The sequence below is a fragment of the Centroberyx gerrardi genome, chromosome 16, assembly GCF_048128805.1.
Source record: "Centroberyx gerrardi isolate f3 chromosome 16, fCenGer3.hap1.cur.20231027, whole genome shotgun sequence".
NCBI lineage: Eukaryota > Metazoa > Chordata > Actinopteri > Beryciformes > Berycidae > Centroberyx > Centroberyx gerrardi.
This window is the reverse complement of record NC_136012.1, coordinates 19,611,680-19,636,367: the sequence shown is the minus strand read 5'-3', so window position 1 is coordinate 19,636,367 and position 24,688 is coordinate 19,611,680. Positions and strand designations below refer to the sequence as shown.

Genomic DNA, 24,688 nt, shown 5'->3' with positions numbered 1-24,688 from the left:
CGTAGGTACTTTAATATCCCATGTATGCAAATGCTCCACTGTGCCTGGGAGCTGCCCTAGTGATAGGTAATATTATTAATAGCGTCATACAGCAACATGGAATGGGAAACCCTTTGTATAAACAGTAAGAAAAACAACAATTTGGTGTTTTGTTTCTCATTATTGCCAGCTGTGTGTGTGTGTCTGTGTGTGTGTGTGTGTGTGTGTGTGTGTGTGTGTGTGTCTGTGTGCACACGTACACAGGGGGCATATGTTGGGACATGAGCAGACATATGTGTGTGTGTTTGTGTGTGTGTGTGTGTGTGTGTGAACCATATACGTGGTTATGTGTATATGATTGTGTGTGCATGCAATGTAGTACAAATGTCCATATTCTAGCATATTTATATTCTAGCATAGGGACAAGTGAATGTGCAGGTGCATTAACCTTGCCTCCGCAGGCATCAGAGTCTGGAGATGCAAATGAAATTCATAACCACCTGAGGAAAAGCAATCTGTGTCTCTTGTGTCGATTAAGTGGGACATGAGTCGTCTGTCTTCTCTATGTGCAGCAGATGGAGGTATGGAAGTGCCAGGAGCCACTATGATTTGGTTTTATAAAGGAGGAAGGGGAAAGAAAAGATACTGGGTATTTTTCATAGCTACATCCCCTCTATCCCCTACCCCCCCTACAATTTCAACAAGAGTTAATATGAATAACACACATTTGATAGTGGTAGGAGAGGAGGAACTCTTATCTTGCTGTCAATGAAAAAAAGGATGCAAGTATAATGACTCAATAAGAGAGAGAAGGAGAGGGGGGTGGTAGTGGGGGGGGGCAGATAGTCAAAGACTTGACAGAAAGAGGTTGAAGTTGCAAGTGAGGGAATGCACACCTTTTGCTGTTTTTAAATCACCCACCAGGGACCTCTCCATCTTTTAAGAACAGCATGCAGGTAAGAGTGGAGAAAAAATAATGAAGCAGCTAAAAGCAATAAAGTGAGGAAACAGTTATTATCATTAGGCATCCAAGCATAAAGTGCTAGAACCCTATTCTTGTTGTGCTGGTTCTTCTTCCCCTTCTTCTGCCCTGAAAGTATCTGCAGCTCAGAAATCAGAACAGCTATGGCAACCGAACGTGCCAGATTGGTACAAAATCTCACCCACTACTCAGGCAACAAAACTTATACCAATTGGCTAGATGGAGGCACTTGAACAACCAACTTCACGTTTTGGCTTATCACCTCTGAACCGCAAGTCGTAGAAACAAATTCACATTGCACACATCGGCATCCATTTCTGCCTGACTAGATTTTCTGCCATTTTGAATTTTGTCCAAAAAAGCTGTTTTGCTACTTCTACAGATTTGAACCCATACTGTTTGGTTACCTGTTCGGCCACAAAAAATATTATAGGTATTTTACAAAAACTCATGAACGCATTGTGCTATCACAAGCCAATTTGGTGCACATTGACTCTGAGGTAACACACAAATTTTTGGTGGCATTAGATGCCATCAAATGGCGTTTGATTCACTTGAAATCCCAACAAGATATGACAGGATGTAGTCATTCTCCAAAATACATGGCCACAATCAGCCAATCAGCTTTCAGCATCAATTAGACAAGGTTAGCAATGGTCCATCAGCACAAAATGTGATGGGTATATGCAACTATGTAAAATTTGGGAGGAAGCAGCCATCGGAAGGCAATGTGGTTATAGTTCAAGCATCATGACATTTAAAACGTGGGAATCTCTCGCTATCATTTAGTGTTTAGTTTTTGTGTTGGATGTCAAAATATCCATCTGGTCATGACAAACAATGTTTTTTTTTCAACCATGCAACAGTTTTTTGAGGGCTGGAGATTGTAGCCCTGAGGTGGTGTAATGTAATTTCTCCTCCAGTTAGAACACCTACACAGGGGAACGGAGCACATTTACTGTACAAGTAAATGATTGCTCAGTTGATGTTGAAACTGCATAACAGCAACCCTGTATAAACTGGGTTGCTGGTAGGTGAAGTTGGATCAGACAGTCCACTGAGTTATCACGTAATGTGAAGGCTTCGCAAAAGTCAAAACCGTCTTTGTAATGGGAGAGAGGAGATGGGAAGGATGTGCTAAAATGACATGGGGCAGTAATCTGGGCCCATGCTGCTGTGTCAGAAGTAGTGGAAAGGGATCTTGACACTGGAGAGTAGAGTTAATATCTGCCACCTAATGTAAACCATGCTCACATTACGAGAGAGTGCCTCATTTACCTCACTTAGCAGGATGCTGTTCTCTTGCCTCAATTAGCCTATTTTTCTCTCAAGTGAATCACTTCTTTTTACCATAAATTTTTATTAATGTACAAGGTATAATTTTCACAAATTGTCTAAGCTAACCACTTAATGTAATTTGATTATCATCACACAGATTTTCATCTTTTTTGATTATTGAGATATTACAGAGAGAGAAACGCCATCATTTCGAAGTAGCAGGAAAAAAAACAAAACAGTGCAATTAAAATGAACCACCATTTAATTTATTCTTCACATCCCTTGTTCACCTCTGTTATTACACAGTTGTGAAAGCATTTAGCTGTTCTCATCACTAATGTATTTTCAGGCCTATCCCTGATTTATGCTCTGATAATCTTATAATTTTATAATGCACATCTTAATTATCTAGAATGTAAAAGTCACCTCTATACATCGTGCTTTCTATAAATACTCTGAGACTTGTCTGTATTTGGATTAAACAATTTACTATCCCTTCAGTGAGAAACCTTTTACACCATAACTTTATAAGATTAGATTTTAAATTTTTCATCTTAAACATCTTTTTTTGTTATTGAAATAATTATTATTAGTAGTCACAAACCTCTTTAATAATGTATCTTTTTTTTACTGTATTGTAAAAACCACAAAATGATTCTCTCTGTTCTTATCTTGAATCAATATCCGTTTGCATCGATATACACATTCCACATTGGTGCTATCTTTTTGCTACAACAGATATTACTAATTCATCACCTTCTCTGAATTAGGTTGCCACAAGTGTTACGTGGGCTGCTTTCTAGTATTTTGAGTGGGTCATATGAGAGGAGAGAAGGGCACAGAGGCACTTTACTCTCGACACACAACACCAACACCAGATCGTGTTGAAAGTCTCATTAGCCTACCATTAAAGCACCTATTGTTGCCATTATAGCACTCTGCAACACACAGTAGCCCTCACCACTGCTTGTATATAGCCTCTAGAATGATTGCCCAGCATCAGATGGAACTCTCTCTCTCTCTCTGGCGCTTAAGTGTTGCCCTTACACCTATTTCTGTATCTAACCACTGTGGTTTTGAGGGGGTTAATAACAGGTGCAATAAGCCAGCTACTTGTTCAGACCCTTGACACAACAGTGTCACGCTAAGTGCCCTCACCACAGTACTTAACACACTGTTTAGCAGACTAAGAAAAGTACCACGCGCGTTACTAGCCAATTATCAGTCCAAAGCATTACATGGTTTGTTTACGTCTCTCTCTGCACTCTTGCTCTCTCTGTGTCTCTCACTCTTTCTCCTTCTATGTACTGCACGCGCGACTGTGGGTGCATGCATGCTATCATCTCGGTGTGTGTAGGAGCTAGTTAGCTTTTTAGAGCCTCTGCTATTTCATGCAGGTCTAGGTAGGAGTGATGTATAAAAAGGCTTGCTGGGTTTTTGTCGGCCAAATTGAAATGCACATATATGTGTTTTTTATCCCGGGAGACGTCGACAAGAGTTTTCATATTTCTGGTTCAGTCAGGTCAGTCTGTCCACATCTACTTGTTTAGCACTGTCACATTCATGTAAATGTTTGCCCTCTTAGTGAGAATATGTTATCCACTGTGCTTTAATGAACTCAAAGGAAGGTGTTTATGCTGGCATCGTCACTGGGACACGCTGCACAGTTGTGATCTGATGAAAGAATGTGTTTAACCTTACAGTCTTTGTTCCTCTTGCCCTTTTCTTGGTCTTTTCTGTTTGCCACTCAGATGCTAAGGATACATGCGCAAGGGCATGCGTGCGCGCACACACACACAAACACACACAAAACCCCATCTCCAGTGAGAAGAACTTTTTGAGTGGCAGGTTGGCGGAATGGCGGCCTCTGATTGTGGCGATAATGGAATCCTCGTGTCATTGCAGATAGTGCCTCAGGAAATGGCAGAGAATTGCTTCTGGATCAAAGTCAAAGAAGAGAAGTTTGAGAATCCTGACCTCTTTGCTCAGCTCTCCCTCTCCTTCTCCTCGCGGACCAAAGGTAAGAAGGCCTCATCTCTCTTCTCCCCTTCTTTAATTAATCTACACACACATGCTTCATTTAGCCGCACAGGCACTGGATGCCAAGCCGCTTTCATCTCCTGACACTTTAAGAAACCATTTGTCTCAGTGAAATGTTAATTATCTTTAAAACCAGCACTTTTTCCACTGCCTTTGAACACTTTGTCTCTGGATGTTCTCTATTCAAGTCTCTCAGCCAATTAGGGATACCAATACTGTTGTTGCAGGGTGTTTATGTCTTGTCAGTGAGATGGCTGGAAATGCAATGTGGCTGCACATTGTATTTGTTCTTTGTACCCATTGAGTAGTTTTAGATCAGTTTCTTTCTGTGTATGTGTGTGTGTTTGTGTGTGTGTGCGCGTGCACGTGTGCGCAAGTGTGTGCAAATGTGCACTTGTGCGTATATGTGTGAACTGAGAGCAGTCATGCTTGGTTTGCTTCTTGCCTTTTCCAGTCCAGTAGGCCAATCCTCCATCGGGGAAGGTGGGAGGCTTTGTGAAGGAAGCTCTGGGAGTTTTCTCTGTCCCGGACAGTTTGTTTCTCAGATACACAGCCATGCTACCTAACTTGCTGATGAATAACACAAGCAGTACAGAGCAAGTTTGTTTTTGGATGGAAGAGGGTGTGTGAAGGCACTTGATGTATTCCTCCCTTGACAATTTGAGTGTTTTCCACTTCTCTGACAGCAAGTGTGCGCAGTGCACTCCTCTAATTCTAGCAGCAGTGGGAGGGGGAGAAGTCAGAGCCCTGTCAAACACAGAACAGTCAGTACAGTCAAATCTGAGCTCTGTCAGGGTGTGTGGATATAACTATCCAGAAGCCCCTGACTTTTTCCATATACCCACCGTCTGTTTGGACACCAGTCAGCCCGCGAGCAGTCTCTTGCTCTGTCTTCCTCACAGCCTCCAGGTCTACAAAACAAGGCTCATCTCTTTCTTGTTCTGTGAAATAAATAGCAATTTTGCCTCAGCAGCCGCGAGGTGATTTGCTGGTATAATACAGATGGAGAGAATGAGCAGGAAGGAACAGTTGTTGCTAGGCTTAATGAAGTGGCTGGGATAGGCCTGGGAGTCATGTCACTCTCTTCTGTCTTTCACCATGAGTTAAACTGGTACACACTGTCTTCTCTGTGACACTTTTGAAGTAATGGACAGTCACCACTTTTGGGCGAAACAAATTAAATTATTATTTCTTATTTTATTACTTTGTTGTACTTGTTTCATAGAATATTGTGATTTAGGGAGATAAATGAAAGTAAATCAACAATTTATTTGTTGAGCATAGTTGATGATTAAAGGCTCAGTTTCAGATAAGTGATGTTATCCCTGTTCACTGGGAACAAAGATGTAATTTAGCATTTTTGGACAGATAATTAAAAGTGTCCTATCTCTAAGGCTGCTTAGAGTCAATTCTTAATTTGAAATTGTGCACCTCTCTTTTAATCTGTAGGTCCTTAAATTCAAATTCAGGTTGTTTTCATGTTCCATAGACACATGGCTTTAACACAGCTTTAAAATTTTCTCTCAAATGTCTTTTTTAAATTCACATTCTCACCCATTTAAAAAAAGAAAAAAAGTTCTATAGATAGTCCGTGTTCCCGCTGGCAGGGTAGGAATTCATGATCCAGCATTTCCCCTGGGAGTTACCTTTGCTGGATCCCTATCAATTACCCCTGCAGCGACTTCACTGAATCAGCTCTTTTCCCTCTATTGTTGAAACAGAACATGATTCGCTCATGAATGAAAAATGCTGTTTAATGTTTGATATCTAAAACCCCTTGTTTTTTTTTTTTTCCCCGTCGGTGTGGAGTTAAAAGTCGATGAGAAGGCCTTTGATGTAGATGGTATTGCAGAAAAGGTGCTAGATAGGACCATACCAAAATGAGATGATAGTTCATTTTCTTTTTTCTTTCCTCTTTTTCATGATTTATGCAATATAGTCTTTCAAATGCATGCAATCTGAGGATACCTAAGATTAAATGTGCTTCAACATTCAGCATTTTGTCAAAAACACCCAGCCTTATTTGCACTTCCAGTCTGACCTATTTGTTGCGATAGTGGGTCTTCTTTCGCACCATGTCAAGTTGGTTGAATGGTATTGGTGCAGTCTCTGCCAGTGTAGGGGGTTCAGGTGGAGGGAGCCTGGCCAAATTAATTCATGAGGTCTCATACTCTCAGTGTAACTACAGACCATAAATCCTTTGTGCTGATCTGACAAACAAGTCACTGGTGGAAACCTACTTCATTTGTCTGGAAAATTGCCACCGTTATTTATGTAACACACACACACACACATATACACACACTTGTTGGTTTTTCTTTTGCCTCTCTTTTGGTGCGCCCCCCCCCCCCCCATCTCGACGTGGATATTTATAAGTAAAGCACACTTCGGGGGACTAGTGTATCGTGAAAGATGAGGCAAGCAGGTGTAAATGCCTTCCCAGCAGAGCTGCCCTCAGAAAATGGTGCAAAAAGGCTTCTGTTAACTCCACATTCCCTGGGACTCTTGCTTGTTACTTGCATTGTTGGAGAACAGCGCTACGACAGTAAAAGAAAAAAAAAAAAAAATCTTCTTAACAGCCCCCAATTTTTAGATGCTTATTGCGCTCAGAGGCCTTTAAAACAACTGAGAATTCAAGACTGTCATCTCCCCTGCTGCTTTTATGAGTCCCACTGTTTAATGAGTTTTACCAAGAAAAGGAAATGATAATCAACAGGGATTTCAAGCTCTGCTTCCATCTTCTTAAAACAGTTTTTTTCGTTAATTGTTATGAGATGGTTCTTTGGCCTGATTGTAGATGGGAGCCGGGGAAACTCAAAGGCATGTGTTAGTTCCCAGGCATTGTAAACGCCACACACATCAACATAATTCAGCTGATGACTCACAGCGACAACTGCAATGTGTTTCATACTTAATTCATTAGTGATATCACTTTAAGTTACTACACTTACCTACACTTTGTTGTATTCTGAATCAGTTTTATTTTGCTCAAAATTTGAAGCACATTGTAGTTCTCCCCATGACAGATTCATTTAGCGTTACCTGTGTTTATTCTGGTGTTTTGCCAGTGTATGGCTATTATTTGAAAACAAAACCATCCATTCTGGTTTCACCTTGTTATTAGATCTCTCTCTCAAGTGGATGGTCCGAGTCAAACTTAATATTTCTTATTAAAGCTACCTTGCTGGAATAACGGCAAAAGCCCAGTGATTCAACCTTCCAGTAATAGCAAAGGACTTGTTGAAACCATATTGCTGTAAAAAAGACAGGGAGGCTTTTTTATTTACTTTAAGAACAAATCACCACTAAATCACATTTTCTGACCTGTAAACATGGTTGTGTGGCTACAGTATAGTGAATAGCATTAACCCTGTATTTAATTTCCACATTTTTCAGATTAAGTCCTACATCCGCTTCTAGGGGCAGGAAATCGTTGCACTGCTCTGTATGGGCTGAAACTTTCAACCGTGTTGCACTTATGGCCACACCTCAATCAGTGATGTCAAGGCAGGTATTTCATCCCTGGCAGCGTCAAATGCTTTGCAATCAGAAAATTGTTACCGTCCCCAAGTAGAGATAGGCGATCCGTTATCACATACAAACACCCGTACTCGCTCTCGCTCCCCATCCCACTTTTTCACATCTTTCAAAACTGTGTTCAAGGCGGAGACTGGCTGAAAACAGTTTGTTTACGCACTCTTTAAACAAACTCTTACACCTGTTTAAAACCCTGCTTTGGTTTCACTGAGGTGGACTATCGTAAAGCCCCGCTCACTTCAGTGGATCAACCTCAGATCATCAGGAGGAAGAAGAGAAGTTCTGATTTGATCTTTGGTGAGCTGTGTCAGCAGGAAGAGGGGCTTCCTTCAGGTCATCCAGCTCACTTCAATTCCTGTGTCCCTACCATACTCGAGAGACCCCTATTGCTCATCCCTCCTACGCAAACTGATCGCGGGACAGTCGGGTCAATAAGTCCTCTAAACCTCCTCACCCGGTCCTCATAAGCTGCTTCCAAATAACCCCTCTCTGTGCCTGACCTTGGCACACCACTAGGGGAAATTCAAGAGTCCCCTTGCACTGTTTCTATTTGTTCTGTCTTATTTAAATGGGCCCTGCGGAGCAACTTGGCCACTTCATACTGTTGTTATTTTATTTCCCACTGAAACTGCTTGTTTCGCCTTTTCCTCTCTTTCTCTCCTCTTCTTTCTCTTGTCCTTTACCCTTTTTCCACCTTCACTTGGCTGTATTGGCCTCTCCCTTTTCCTTTACCGTCTTCTCTATTCACTTGGCTCTATCAGTCTCTCTCTTTTCCTTTACCCTCATCTCCCCTCACTTGGCTTTATCAATCAGTGGGTTGTGCCTGTGTACGGCTCTTGGGATCAAATCAGATTCACTTCTGGATTGAATGTGTGTAGCCATGGCCTGCTGCATTTGAAAGGCAATTCATTCAGCTGGAACTTTGCGGTTCAATTCGAAACAAGATTGATGTTGGCAAACTTCACACCCCCTTTCTTCCAAAATGTTTCCTCCATTGCCCACATCAATTGCTGATGGACAAAGGGCATATAAGCCACGTTGTAATGATGACGTCTGCGCTTCTCAACAGAAACAACACAGTCAGACAAGGAAAGTTGCTTGAAGACAGAAGCTTAAATCCTGGAATTGATCTCAATTTACAATAACGTGGCCAATATTCTGTATCATTCATTAATCAACTTTTACATAAACAGTCTTCATATTGCAGTATTTCCAACCCTTTATGATGTGAATATGTTTAGGGATCACAGGGATGCTGTGGCCGTGAATATATCTCAAATCTCCTTTGGCCCACATGGTGGTGGTGGTGTTGTTGTTGTTGTTGTTGTGTGGCCTAGTGGATGGATGCATGTACACTCCGTGGTTGTTGACAATCCCCATTCTTCTGCAGTGGAACATCTACAGAGAAAGGCCTAATGAAGATGTATACGTGTATGTCCTGAGGGATGAGCCGGAGGCTGTACTCAACCCCTCCGAGTAGGGTCGCTGGGCCTTCCTTTCCCAGCATGCCTCTGTGTTAATGATGCCCATGCTGCTAATGAACGTGCCTAGCCCAGCGCTTGCAGTGGATATGGCCAGAGGGGATAGAGAGAAGTTTTACTACTATGCCAATAAAGCACCTTTTGAATTGAATTGGGAAGTAGAGGGAGGGCGAAATAAAGAGAGAGACAGACAGAGAGCGAGAGGGAGAGGAAGAGAGGGAGAGAGATGAGGTAGGGTATTGGTGTATTAGTCAAAACTACTCATTTAGGCTCAGACACAATGATATGAACCCCTTTAGTGGACCCAAAGAATACTAGCGGTTGCGGGGGCATCAGGAAGTCTTAGTCCATTTTCAAGACCCACCAAGAGAACAGATTCTTTCCCCTTTTGTGTTTTCTGGTTTCCCCAAGATTCTCAGTAAAATTGTGCAGATCATGTGTGTCAAAATAAAACTTCTGTAAATACTCACTGTAAACAATCTTTCGCCCCTTGCAGATTGGTAGCGTTTAATTAATAAGTATATTTTTTTATATTTATTGCTTTTGTTACCCCTCCGTGTTCAGTACTGAGGAGGAAACTCAGAAGTATGGTATCACTGTAAAGGTCAGCTTTGGAAAACATAGCTTGGTCGGACTAAAGGAGATGGCCATGGTCAGGCTCCCCCTCATTTATCACATGGGATTTGATCAAATCCTTCAGCGGTTCCCTTCACTCTCACACCCCCTATCCTTACCACTGTCCCTACAACTCTACCCCACACACACTCCACCCGTCGCGCCGCACCGTGCGGTGTGCACACCAGCAGATTCTCAATCCCTGCTACAAAGCCCCAGCAGCGGGGCGGTAATGACCCTGCCACAACGGCAGTAATGATGGAATCAGTGGGGGGTTTAGCTGGCTCTCCGGCTCCCCCTAATAAGTCCCCTAATAACTCTGTTAACACCAGGGCTGACCTGGGCGCCAGATCAAACGCACTCACGCATGGTCAGCCACCTCACATGACACTCACCAACCTCTCAGTCAGACGACAAAACTGTTGCTGACCGGCACACTGAGTGCTATGTGCTGGGGGCGGACAATGGCTGTACAATGTAGGTGTAGAGTTTTGTCTTACAGAGCAACAAGAGCCAACAAGAGCCGCTCAAAATATTTTAATCCAGATCTATTCATTCACTAACAGCATGTCTTCTTAATAGAAACCTTTGAAAAGCTTGTTGCTTTGCAAAAGACTTATCCCAACACTACCATTGGAGCTCTGCCTCCTCAGATACTCACAATGCAATAAAAGCTTTTGGCTAATGAGTTTAAGCTCAGCTCAAGACACTGGCGCTCAGTGTGGAATTGTTCCATCAGTCCGCCTTGTATTAATAGTGAGCGTAGAATGATGAGCCTCTGATATGTTCTATGTTAAAGTGTTGGGAACTCAGGCTTGATGGTTTGCCATGCCTCCCTGGAGGACAAGGCTGTTTATTGCTGATTCTGTTTATTGAGAGGAGGGAGCATCCGCCAAAGCAGCTTCCTCTGCATCTTCATCTCTTGCTTTTCCTCTCCAGGAGAGGCAGCATCCTGTCATCCCTCCCTCTCTCTTTCTCTTTCATCTCATTCTCTTTCTCTTTCATCTCATTCTCTTTCTCCGCTTACTTCTGAAACCTTCTCTTTGGACCTGTCTGTGCCCCATCTGGAATCAGGGCCGGCCAGTCTCTCACTCGCGAAAAGACAAATGCACACACTCTCTCTCTCTCTCTCTCTCTCTTTTAGTGTGTGTCTCTCTGTCTCGCGCGCGCACTCGCTTGTTCGCTCACACTCTAGCAGCAGCGCTCTCCCCCAAACAAGATCACAGTTGTCAAGTGTTTTGCCATATACTTGTTTTGTAAACGGTCATCAGTGTCTGTGAAAAGAGAGCGCTTGAGATGCTTGGCGAATTGTTTTGATAACCCAAGACCTTCGCTCACTCCAGTGGATTAGTGCATTCTGGATTAAACATCCGTTATTATTTCCAGCAAACCAAAGTGGATATTATCCCATTTTGGAAAAAAGAAAGGTCTCAAATGGTACTGTTTTCCTCATTTTAGAAGGGAAGCCATTTTTCTAATTGCTTGCACAGGCAGGGGACATTTGTCTCAATAAAACACAAAACACCCTGATGTTCAATTCTCTCTGTTTGGGGCAGCCAGCCCACTGTGAATGTCTCAGGGTCAGCCCTTTTCCTTGCTCATCCCTGCACTTTTTTAATATATCACATATGAATGGAAATTAGGCCCTTAAATATTAATGACATGTAATTGGTTTATTGTACATTAGCAAGACTACTGTGTGTGTACGTGTGTGTGTGTGTGTGGGGGGGAGAGAGAGAGCGAGAGAGAGAGAGAGAGAGAGAGAGATTTCCTCTCATTCGTACTTCATATTGCCTCGCTGTGATGTCCCACTGATTTTAATCTTCTCTTCTCAGATGAGAGCCATTCTTGCTATCACAGTGCACTTTAACTTTAGCCCCCTGAATATTAGCTTTCCTTGATACCTGCCTCTCACAGCCTCCCAAGTCTACACCCCGCTAACTTTTATGTGCCTTCAGGTACATTGCAATGTTCATCAAAATCTTTCTCTCCAAAAATAAAATACCCCCTGTGCATCTATATATTTTCTTTCTTTTTCTCTTTGCTTACTGACTCTGATAATCTCAACTAATACATAGTTGTGATATGTCTATCTTTTCAATCTAGTCCTCCACCGGCACTCAAAATTAAACATTTTTTTCTCCATTTGTTTTATAACTTATTGTCAACATCTTTCAGTAACCCCCTGCTATTGTACCTTATTAATTCATTGTTCCTATTTTGTTGCTGTTGCACAACTAGTCTCGTCACTTTCATGGCAGAAGAACTCTATTCTTTCAGACTGTATAGTTTGTTCAAGAGTGTCCTTGCAACAGTACTTTGAGGACCATATACCTACTAAGCGTGCTGACTTACTGAATACTGATAAGGTTTGAATAAACAAAAAACAAAAAAAAAGAAAAACAAAATAGTCTCTAAAGTGATTTTCCTCAAACTCAGGTACACTCTGTACCTGAGAATATTTCCATGTTTCTAAAGTTCACTCTGAATCTATTTGTAAAAAATCATAATTCTTTTTGATAGTTAAATTTTAAATATATTTTTGGGACGGTGTGTACAGCATACATCAGCGTATTCTGCTTGTGCATTCAGATTAATTCAAGGCTTGGAGTATCTGGAGTATGTCCTCGCTTTGACCATTACCAGCTTATTTGTTATTTGATACATCATGAATAAACATCACCCCACAAAATAAATAAATAAATAAATAAATAAATAATGCATATGATTGTAATATCTTCCCGGGGGAAGTTTAGACATTCAGAAGGGGACAACAGTAATAGTTTATGTTAAAAGAATAGGAAACTGCATGCATTTCTCTCTCTCATGCTCTGTGTGTGTGTGTATTCTGTATGTGCATCTATTCAGTGTCTGTGCGTGCTTGCCTAATTGAGCGATAGTGTCTTTTAACAATGGGACTTGCCTTTTAGGAAGAGGACAATGTCACAGGACTGTACTCATATGGAAAAGCCCCAATGGAGCCTCATTATCTCATGCCCATGATCCCAGACAGCGGAATATGGAGTGCATATCTAATCCAGCTAGGGGGTATGAGCACAAGAGCAGTGGGTTTTTATGGAGAACACATGTTGGTGTCTCACTATATGTGTGGATGGACTGGTGTGCTGGATTGGCCCATTTTTGAGTGATGCATTTGCATATAATAGGGTTGTAAAAGTGTCGAGTGTGATAAGTCAAGGGACATTAATTCATATTATGTTGATAAACCCTCAGTCCCCTTTCAAATTGAAAATATTCAGTGTTAATAGCTGAGGATAGTTAAAAATTTACATATTCGTTACAAATTATCAGACTGCTTAATGAAGTCCCTCTGTTAACATTTGTTGTAACCTTTTTTTATTCTTTTATAAAAGGTGTTCTTGTTCCAAAGAACAAAAAAAAAAAAAAAAAAAAGAACATGTCTTTACTGCCGCTTTGGTTTCCTCATACACTCCTGTATAATGGCAGCCTTTACTCAAATCCATTTGGAGTGATTCAATTACACTCTTGACACTGTATTAGCAACTTATACAGCTTTGTTTTCACTCTCCTTGCCGGGTATTAATTTCAGGGGCCGATAGCTTTTGTTCTACTTAAGCAATAGTTGGTACTTCTTCTCTGATAGGCCTGTAGACACAGTTTGTTTTTCAAGCTGTTCCAACTCAACCACCCGCTGTATTTCATAATCTCCTCTTAAATGAGATCGAACACAAACTCTGTCGGCCATGCTGTTAACAGAAATCATCAGTTGTAATTGCAAATGTTGTACTTGTATCTCAATTTTACACTTGTTTTCCAACTCCGACCTCTCCAAATGTGCTTTGGATCCGGCTGCATGTTGACTCATGATTTCCATACAGATCAAAGAGTGCACACAAACCCTGTTGCTCTCCTGACTACCACAATGCCTGACACTGCATGCTAGCCTGCCGACTTTGTTACATGTTATTATGTTTAATTTGTCTTTGAGCCTCTTTGGTGGAATTGGTTTGGGCCTACAAGTGGGCCAGGGGGTGGCACTCCCACAGCCAATCTGGCTGGAAAGGGATAGAGAGGAGACAGAGGAGGACTGGAGGGAGAGAGCAAAGTGATGTCACAGCCAGGACGGGTAAACAATCAGAGTCCTGCGTGTTCAAGATGGTGCCTCTTTGAATATAAACAATCATGACTTCTCCAGCCACAGCAAGGTAAATTACTGCACAGACAGGAAAGGTTGAGATGAGGGAGGGAGAGAGTAAGGTAAGCAGACCATCCTGATTACGGATCCTGATCCACAGACAGGAAAAAGAAAAGGAAAAAACAAACAAACAAACAAAAGATTGACATTTTACTTGCAAGGACTTTACAGTGAACAGTTATAGCAGGGACTTTTTTATGGTATATGCTACACAATCAGGTTGAATTAATGTTTCACAAATGTTTAGGGAAGTTGTTAATAAATGGGTTAGTTAACTTTTTCATTTAATGTCCATTTTGCTACTCTCCATCACAAATTGATAATAGACAATAGCGATTCAACCTATAGCCAGTTCATGAAAGCTTTTACATTTGCTGTTCTAAATACCCGGTGAAAAAATCCTCTGCCTTATAGGAAGTGATGCGTTTTACATTGCCGCAGTGACAGTGGCATGCAAGCATGCTTAAAAGGAAAGCGAGCGTCTCCGAGCCAAAACTAGAGTGAACATCGCCATTGCTTTCCAAGAATGAAAAACACTGATGGAAAAGGATTATGACGAGCGACGCAGATGTGGCTCTTTTTCTTTTGAGCTGCTAGGTTTCGCTATTGTTTATTCGCCACAATCTACATTGAGTGTTTTTATTATTATGTTATGCCAGTGCCTACATGGAGTGCAAAACACAAACGCAATGACCGCTTATCACCAAAGGTGTTGCCAAAATCAAGAAAACAAGAATCTCACAGATGATAAATTTAATTGTTAATATTGTTGCATGCGTCCTCAAACTCGTCATGAACCATTTTTTCTTAATGTTCTATGTAAATCCCTTAGAAAGTGTTACCACAAGGACAGCATCTTTGTGAGAATTATTGTACATATAGACTATGAAACAGACATAGGGCTCAATAAAGAATGTTGTCAAAGAGAGTGGGAGAGATGCAGTAGAAGAAAGTAAAATAGAATGGATGTCTGGGTGAGACATAGTGTTGGGATTTTCTGGATGTATGATAGAAAAGCATGATTTTAAAGCTGTTCTCTGGCTGTCCAGAAGACTGAGCACCTCGCCATGGGAGGCACATACAGTATTCTATCCGTTGCACTTTTAACAGTTTCCCTTTGGGATGCACAGATTGCTACAGTTAGCCTTTGCTTCTTACCTTTTCTTTTGTTTACTTCCCTATGCTCCCTCTCTACTCCCTTCACCATCTTTCTTTCCCTATCATCTCCCCTTGCCTTAAACTCAGTCTCTCTCCCCCTTGTTTTCCTCTAATCATTATCTTTCTACTGTATCTACTGCATATTTATTTCACATCTATATGCATTTCACTGTATGTCTCTCTCTCTCAGTCATTGTTTTTTCCCTCAATCTCTTTTTGAATAACCTCTTCTTTGAAAAGTTAAACAAGTGGAAGTTTATCTTCACTTCTAATTCAACTGTTCTGAATTCTTTCTTTGCTAGATGTGCAAGGATGGCAAGAAAATAATTATTTATAATGGGACTCCTAGCCTAACAAACAGCCTTATTTTTATTTTCCATATGTGTTACTCCCATTTGTCAGTCTTCAACCTTTTGTTGATGAATATTACAATTATTATTTAAAATTTGACATGTTAAATAATGTGAGAATAGGACACATTGTTATGGGCAGGTGAAATTATTTAGATAAATCACATGGCTTTGTGTTTGGTAATGTTGCAGTGCAGCAGCCCTGGGGGTAACACTTTCTCTGAATTGCAGCATTTGCAGATTGTTTCTTTCTTTGTTCTCTCCTTTTTGACCATGTTTTATTAAACGCACAGTGTACTGTGGAAACCATTGCAGAAAATCCTAAAACCGTAGTGTGATAAATGTGCAGAAGGCCAAACAAGTCTGCTGTAAATGTGCACCATTATTTTAATGATGTTTTTGGCCTGTTGTTTGACTTTGGTCCATTCTTTGCCTGTATAAACAAACAACAGAGAATTCACAAACCCTAAGGGTGCTTGGTCCTGCTGTGAAGCTGCCCGTAGACAGACACACACACACACACATACACACACATATAGATTTAGCCATGTTAAAAGCCTTAGTTCTTACAGTGGTGTTGCACTGTTATTGCACTGTTGCTCCACCCACACAAGCATATGAATGGAAACTTAGTAACATTACGGATAGAGGTAGCGTGTTGAGGGAATTCTACATTTGCTATGACTGTATACACATGCACACTCAGATGCTGAGGCCAGCCTTAATCAGACACTAAAGCAAGCACGTTTTCCTGATTGATTTGACTTTGTTGACACTAAATCCCATAGTAGGCAGGCAGATCACATCAGGAAGTATTCCAGGAGGTGTTTCATCATTTCCTCACCCAGTCCAGAACTCTGACCCCGCTAGCTCATTGCTAGATGAGGCCTGACTGGTGTCAAGTCCATGTGTAAATGTTCCATTGGATTGAAAGTCCGGTTGGAGACTGTTAAGTAGGGGAGCCAGTGGTTTTGAAGACCAGACAGATTAGTTTGACTGTGTGGATTTGCATTAAGGTATTTCTGCTCTCCTGGCCTTCTCTTCACCTCTCCACCTCTCCTCCAATCCATCTCTGGCTGAGGTGAAGCAGCTTATTAACCTTTCTGAGGCCACAGGCATCCCTAGGATGGAAAGACACCGCGGACGTAGTGTGTAAGACAAATTAACCTTCGAGGATTGATACGCCTTGATTTAATTTTAATCACACTAAGCAGCGAAGCGCACTGGAAATTTCATGTCCAAAGCGAACGTGGAGAACATATTACACTTTTCATCTGTGTTCAGCTGTATTGAAATGAGATGTCAGCTGGCTGAATAGCAATGGGAATCTTTCATACCTTGTGGATATGATATTCTAGTGCTTCTAAATCCTTTATTGTCTCCTTCTTTCATGATCTTTCTCTGTATGGATCAAATCTAGCAATTGCATGCTCCTTTTCCTGAGTATGTTGTTTTATTCATATTTACTTCAATAGATATTTAGTTAGAAAATATGTTAGAAATATCTATGTCTCTGTCTCTGTCTCTATCTCTATCTCTATCTCTATCTTTATCTCTTTGTCTATCTATCTAATCAATTGTTTATTTTGCACAGTGTGTGATTGGTACTATTGTATGTTGTTGCATCAGAGACACATTTTTCCTTCATTCTCTGCAGGTGTTGACCCGTCTAGCTAAAGGTCACTGTGGTGAAGCCACCCCACAGAAAACGTTCGAGTGAATTAGTGGGAGTCAAACAAAAAAACAAAAAAAACACAAAACAAAACAGAACACACATATACTCAGCCACGTATTGAACACAATATAATGTATCAATACATATTGATACATTATATTACACATTATTTGTACATTATATTATGCAGGAAACGCACAGATGCAGACATCTTGAAGCATGATGACTGAATAAAAGTGTTCAGCAAACATGCATGCTCACATGCACACGCTTATTCCCATACCAATTGATGCACATGATCAAGAATTCAGTTTTGGAGCCATTCCCTTCTCTCAGCAGTTACCTATCCCAATCGATCTGTAGCAATTTATCCCAGGGAAATACCATACATCTTTTACACATCTGCTACAGCTGTATCCATAATTGACTATTGGAAGTGCGGAGCTCCCCAGCGATGCAATTAGAGCTCCCGCAGTGTGGTGAAGGCTTGGGAAAGAGAGGTGCACAGGGGTCACCTTGTAGCCCATTACTCTGCCCCTGACATGGGTGGTCTTCTACCCACCAGGGGGACACTCCTAGGGCAGAAAAGGAGCTGCCTTACAACACTCTCCTGTTTGACTATCCAATGTTGTTTTCAGCTTTTTGGGCTGCAATGAGTGTGGAATAAAAAGGTGTTTTTTTTTTTTTTTCAAAGTCTTGTTCCCATAGTTTTAATGGCTGCAGTAAGCAGCAGACGGTAATGAGAGCTGATAACAGGCAGGCAGCCGGCGAGAGTGCCAGTGAAAATGCTCTGGGGTTAATTGTTTGTGCATCAGGGTTTCAGTTTGCCTTACACTATTGGCATTAGCCAAAGCTAGCGCAGTGTTGGAGGCATGGGCCTATGCCAGGCTGTGATGAGCTAGTGGTGTAGTGGATGACTAAGCAGGGCACAGTGGCCAGCAGGGCCCGTGAGCCCCTCTGTACATCTGAAGCTGGGTTTGTTCATTAAAGGCGTGGGAGACGGGTTGACCTTAAGCAGGTCTAAAATGACCCCACTCTCTGTAAATGCTTCATTAGCTTTGGTTTGTGTTATACTGGACTGCTTTATTTATCTGCCCCTCTACTCTCTCCACCTAAGTCGTGCATACAGTGCGTGTGTGTGTGTGTATGTATGTGTTAATGAGAGCTCCTGGTGGTGTGTAATTAACACAACAGCAAATGTCCCCAAAGGGTAAGATTAACGTTGAACACATTAGACACAATGGAGCCCGGCAGAGAGCATTTGTGTGTGTGTGTGTGTGTGTGTGTAAGTTAAACCATAACTCCTGTTGCCATAACTGTGTTGCTGCCACTTCGCTCTCTCACACAAACACGGACACACATGCACACTCACACAAAGCCAGCAATCCCTTTGGATTTGCGGGCTCCTCACATGCAGGCTGGCAGGATTCTGCCTGCCTTCCTTTCCCGACCGCCTCCTCCACACAACCTGGTCCAACAAAGATAAACACATGCTGGGTAGATTATTAGAGAAGTACCAAGGGCCCCACAGCAGAGCAGCCACTGCACCATTGTGCTATGAACGTGGTGGCGCCTTGTACAATCCAATGCAGTCGCCCCCAGGGTGTTCTGATACATAGTTAGACACAGGTGGGCGCTGATACCAGCATGAGAGCTACAATGGACTCCAATGACATTTCACTGTCAAAAGAAAGTCCCAGAATTCCTAGGCACCTTGTTTTTAGTACTAGCATTACTTGTAGTTATAGATGCTCTAGCAGCTTGATAATTAGGAATGGAAACATGACAGTTACAGATTAGTATACAATGTACAAATTTTTTCCTAGTCTTGTACTAAGCAAATTAAAGCGGGCAGGCTTCATCTTGGAATCTATCGGGTTTATTTGAGGATTTGGAGTAAACCAGTGTGTGTTTCATCCTTTAGAGATGAACGGCAGGATGTATTGAGGGTCAGAGGTGATGATGAGTGTGTAGACTGCATTCACTGACTAAGCCCCAACAGAGACTATCTCCTTCAGCTTTGAAAGGTTTGACTTCCCCTGGCGACCCCATTGGGCAAATAAGCTTCTTCGGTGTCGGAATAGGCATGGATGACTGTTGCAGAAATTACCCTGTTAATACAATAGGTACCAACCAAAGTGCCAAAATGGCACACACACACACACACACACACACACACACACACACACTATTACTGTATGCATCTGAGCCTGTATGAGGTTAAGGTTGCCATAGCAACCAGCCTGCCTCTGTGTGTGTGTGTGTGTGTGTGTGTGTGTGTGTGTGTGTGGTTGTTTGTGTTCATGCATTCATGTATGTGCAGGTGTGTGCATGGATGCTTGCACGTGTGTGTGTTTGTGTGTGTGTGTGTGTTCATACTGTATATGATAGGTACTGCAAATCTGCTTTGCTTCTTTGCTGTGCAGGAAGCAGTCGAGGGAATGGTACGCAATGAACTTATTGAGTTCACACCATGCTGTTTGATGGTGTGGTACTGTAGTTTCTGAGTGACACATTGGTCCTGCGAGAGGGAGAGAGAGTGCATATGTGAGAGGAAGGGAGTGTGTGTGTGTGAGAGAGAGCGCGCAACAGAAAAGAGAGAGGAGATGAGAAGACAGAGAGGGAGATGGAGCACACGCAAAATAGATGTTTTGAAGAGTGGTATTATTTGAGATGAAGGGAGCGATAGAGGATGGTAGACTGATGTGATAAGTACACCAGTGGAGGCTGTTATTGCTGCTAAGGAAAATGAAAACGTTTCTCAGCAGATAGGATTTGTGCATACAGCGCCACACTTTCGTCAACTTATTGGATCGGGAGTAAGCTGTGAGATTTCTAAATTAGCTTGCTTCACTGCCAACAAGACATTACTCTGTTTATCTTATTACTGTGATATTTTATTGATTCCATTAAGATGTGTCAGGGAAGTTCTACCGTAATGGCTGGATTTTGAAATTACCAAAAGATTAGGTAGTTTCCTAGATTGACAAATGTAGTGGTGACACCTCTGCCAGTAGAGGGAGTGCTTGTACTGGGGCAAAATTAATTGTGTCTCTGGTTGTTTTGTTTGCCTGACACTGTGTGTCTGTGTGTGTACACGAGTGCACTCTTGATTCTTTGTTCCTCTGTGTGTTAGTGTAAACACATGCAGGCATACAGACACACACACGGATACACACCCTGTTGGCCTTGACAGGCTGCCTGCACTAGTACTATTGTTCTGTCTGTTATAATTAAGAAAAACATGCCATCAAATCAACAATCAACACTAGTTCACTGGTGTCTCTGAATCTTTCTCCTCTGAATGTGGCTTGATGTCGGTGTCCTCCAGCATCCAGTAAATTAGCCCTAATTAATATGACACATTCTCACCAGAAAATATGAATAGCTCTTTGCTAGCAATTACACTATTCAGGGTCTCTTAAGCGGTTAATCGCTGATCGGAGCTGGCAGGTCAAGGTTATAGTGCTTCCGTCCAACAAACATCACCAAACACAGCTGCCAAACCTGGAGGAAAGATATCCATACTCTCTACTACTACACCAAGTCAGCACAGCCAACCTCATACTTGCAACACAGGAATTTGTCATTTTATCTGTTTTTGGCCTGATAGCATCATAAACATGTGAGGAGAAGTGTTTTTGCTGATTTAGCCCACCAGGCATGGGCTTGAGTAGTTTGCAATTTTCAGGATATTTTAGTTTATAGTTTGTAGTGGCAGCGAATACAGATTTGAAAATGTTTTAAAGTAATTTCAGTTGAATCAATATGGTGTTTCCTCAAGGTTTTGCAACTTCTGGCCTTCGATGCCATGTGTCTAAGTTGGTAAGTGATAGTGCAAATGGCTGCCTTGCAAAGTTGTGGACACATTGTGTGAGAGGATGATTTTGAACTCTGCTAACAGGCTTTTGCACATCGTGGCTATTCTTGAGGGTTGATTGATATACTTGTGTGGGTGTCTATATCAGGTTTTCTGTTATATGCATACTGAATGTTCCTGTGTTGGTGCTCCCCGAGATATCTTTGCTCGTAATGTATTTTGCTGTGGCAGTGTATCAAAGGGTATACAGTAAATGCATGTGCATGATTGCCCTTGTTATGCCATGTAGGCTGTCTGTGTTCTGTTGTGTATATTGTTTTGCAGTGTGGTAGAACCAGTGCACATTCCTGTCTAACACTACGTAGAAGAAAAACTCACCTCACACCTCAAGAAGAACCGGTGTACTAACAAATCAATAACAGATCAAGGGGTTGTGACCTTTCCTATTTGGATTATGCCTCGACCCAGGAAGTCCTCCTGTAGTCATACTTGTACTTACACTATTAGATCCTGTGTGTGTGTGTGTGTGTGTGTGAACAGCCATTTTTGTGTTTGTTTTTCCTCTGCTCTTTGACACAAGGCTGCCTTACAACTACCTGCAGTCTTTCTGTTAAAATTTTAATGGCAGGGTCATACCATGTGTCATGTACCAGTGGATCCAGAGGCTTGACTATGGATTTCAGTTCTTCTGGTAAAACTTGAAACAGCCAGCAAATATAAAGTCTAAACCCTACCTCCCAAACTGGGTAAATTTGTATTCTTCAATACTGTAATTGATGTTTGACCCATAAAGCCTCTTTTTTCTATCCGATATGTTATGTTATGCGATGTCCATGTTGCTGTCATTGATTGGCTCTGAGAAATAGTAGGTTGTCTGCTAAAAAAAAGTTTTTTTCCAATCCCTCCTCAGATATGAGATGAACTGATTGAAACTGTTCAGGATAAATAAATTATAACTATATATGAGAAAAGGCAGACCATACCACAGCTGTAGGTTGTAACATAGTCTATGGCTCTGGTGCATGGTACTGCATGTCTACCATTGCATGTCAACCAAGCGTTGATTTAATTTATATTGAAGCTTAGTTGAGGATATTTCTTTGTATCCTGTTTTCCTTCCCATTTGAACTCAGGCATCTAAGACATTTCCATGCTATAATCTCTGTTTGTTTGGAAGGATTATTTATTCACATATGCAATCTACCATCATGCCAGTTGTTTGGCAATTAGTAGAAGGACTTTGCCAGTAGGGGGCACTGTGATATAGGCCAATAACTGAATCCTCCCTGAGGTTTGAATGTGTGGCTAGTGGAGGGAAATACACATCCCCTCAGAGCATCATCGTGGTTTTGTAAATCGTATACATACCTAATACAAGGCAAGACAACATATCCACCCTCTGAATTTCAACATCGCGCAGTGAGGGGTTCTTCCATGTAGTGACAGGTACTGATCTAGACATTTGAACTGCGAGGACCAGGAATCAATGAGAAGTCATTTTCTGAAAGAATACTAAAGTATTAATTTTCACATGTTTCATTTCCCTGAGGAGTGAGTATATTCCAGTGCCACGGTCAGTCTGGTCTTTCTCCGGTAATGGTTTGTGTCATGACCAGTTGAACCTTTTCTCTCAGGAGCTTGTGTCCGTGAGACCGTGAGTTTAGTGTTGGATGCCATTGAGAAGATTAAATGTGTTTGGCAAAGGAATGCTCACTCCTTTGCTTTATTTGCGGAGACAGCTTACAAACAGGCAGCTGAGGCAGAGGCCAAACTGTTCCTTAAAATATATAGTGTTTTAATTTTATTGGCAATGCCATCTGATCTGCATAGTATTAGGTAAGGGAACTGTGGTGTCAGAAGCACATGAACTCTAACATTTTGTTGGATTAATTATTTTGGAATCTTTTTTTTTAATCATATTTTAGTATGAAAAGTACACAGTATGATCATGGTACTCGCATGATTACGGGCACAAGTGTGATATGTAGTGGACATAATTGATGGCCATAAGCTTCTTTTTTTTTTGGCTTCTCTTTACTTATTGATGGGCATGTCTTACTGATGCCCGATGTGGATACACAGGCAGTTATCATACAGGCTTTGGGCACTGGATTGTGTAAAGATAGCCTTGTTTGAGTTATACCTGCATGGAACTATATGTGCAAGTGAACTGCAACCTTATGGAAAGCTAGTCCTTGAATATTTCATGACAAGCCTAGTGCAAATATATTCCTAGGAGCAGGCACATTAACAATTGATACTCTCCAAAACAATTCAACAGAATGATGCCTTGTTAATATCAATATCATATCAGTATTGTACAATCAAGTATTTTTGGTCTATTGAATTGAATTGAATTGAATTGAGTATTAGACTATATATTTTTTTTTAATTGACACAATATAATGTAGGCCCTTATAAAAATAATAAAAGCCTGCATCCTGTCATTTTTAAAAAAATTATATACATGCTGTTAAGAGTAATGATCGGCATGCAACATGGGTAGATGATTCTAACATTTTTCCATGGTTCGTGCTGATTTCTCCAGTCTGTACCTTTCCTTTACTTAGCACCATACTCTCTTTTCACCTGATGGCCAATACCCTCGCAGCATGTCTTCTGAAATGGTCTATGCAGTCAGGCAGGCAATTGACAAGCTTTCAATCTATACACCTAATGTATCTTCCCATAGTAAAACGTCACTCAACCAGGAATACACTTTTGTGGAAATAGTGGGCAACCACAATTTGAAACACTGTTGGATTGAGGGTGGATTTTTTTTTCGTGGAAAGGAGGGATGTCTGGTGGATTAGGCTCCTTGGTTGGATTCTTAAAGCCTCTGAATGATAGCCTGGTGAATGGAGGGATGGAGAGAGCAGCACCAGAGGAGAAATCAGCATCATCGCTTTTTGTTGCCTCCACTGCTCATTTTCAATGATTCCCCCTGCTCTCTCTTTCTTCCTTCTTTTGCCGGCCTGCCCATGGTGTCATCTTCTAGCTAATTCAGCTCCTCCTGTCCAGTTGAAGGTGGAGGAGCTGGACGCTGGACGCCAGTCATCATTCCCTACCCAGGGAAGCAAACACACACAGCAGAAAATTGGTTTTCTTCCTCCTCTATCCCCCCCCCCGCCTTTCTCTCTCTTGCCTCCTGCTCAAAAGCCTGAGTGATCATGGGCTGAAAATGACCAGACAGAGTAAATATGGACCTTTCATATATGGAATTATCCAGCATTCTCAGGCAAACATGCAGCATGGATGTTTACAAATATTGCATTTGGCATATCATCTCTTTGCCCTTCATGGGTGTTTCTCTGGCACTCGCACTGATCACTAGGAATACAGAAAGAGCCCTCATAGTCGTATTTTCCATGCATTTTTGAGTGTGAGACCGGATGTGGCATTTTCTAGTGTGACACTAGCACTGAGGATATTGCTGCCAAATAAGACATGCTGCTCAAGGACCACTTTTTTAGACATGATTAAACTTACATTGTAATTTAGTTATTATATTCCCCTCTTTTGAGAGTCAATAATTACAAGCTCTCATTTTGCCACATTTGCTGCACTGCAAAATGGAGCTCCAAACAGCATGGCAA

At 41.6% G+C, this 24,688-nt stretch overlaps 1 protein-coding gene across 1 annotated transcript in view; it reads left to right on the top strand.

The window, feature by feature from the left end:
• The window catches only part of diaph2 (diaphanous-related formin 2), a 386,425-nt gene that overhangs the window by 148,758 nt on the left and 212,979 nt on the right, over window positions 1-24,688 (top strand). The window contains exon 20 of the mRNA XM_078288946.1: window positions 4,145-4,259. Coding sequence (XP_078145072.1) covers window positions 4,145-4,259 — 115 coding nt within the window. The remainder of the gene's footprint in view (window positions 1-4,144; window positions 4,260-24,688) is intronic.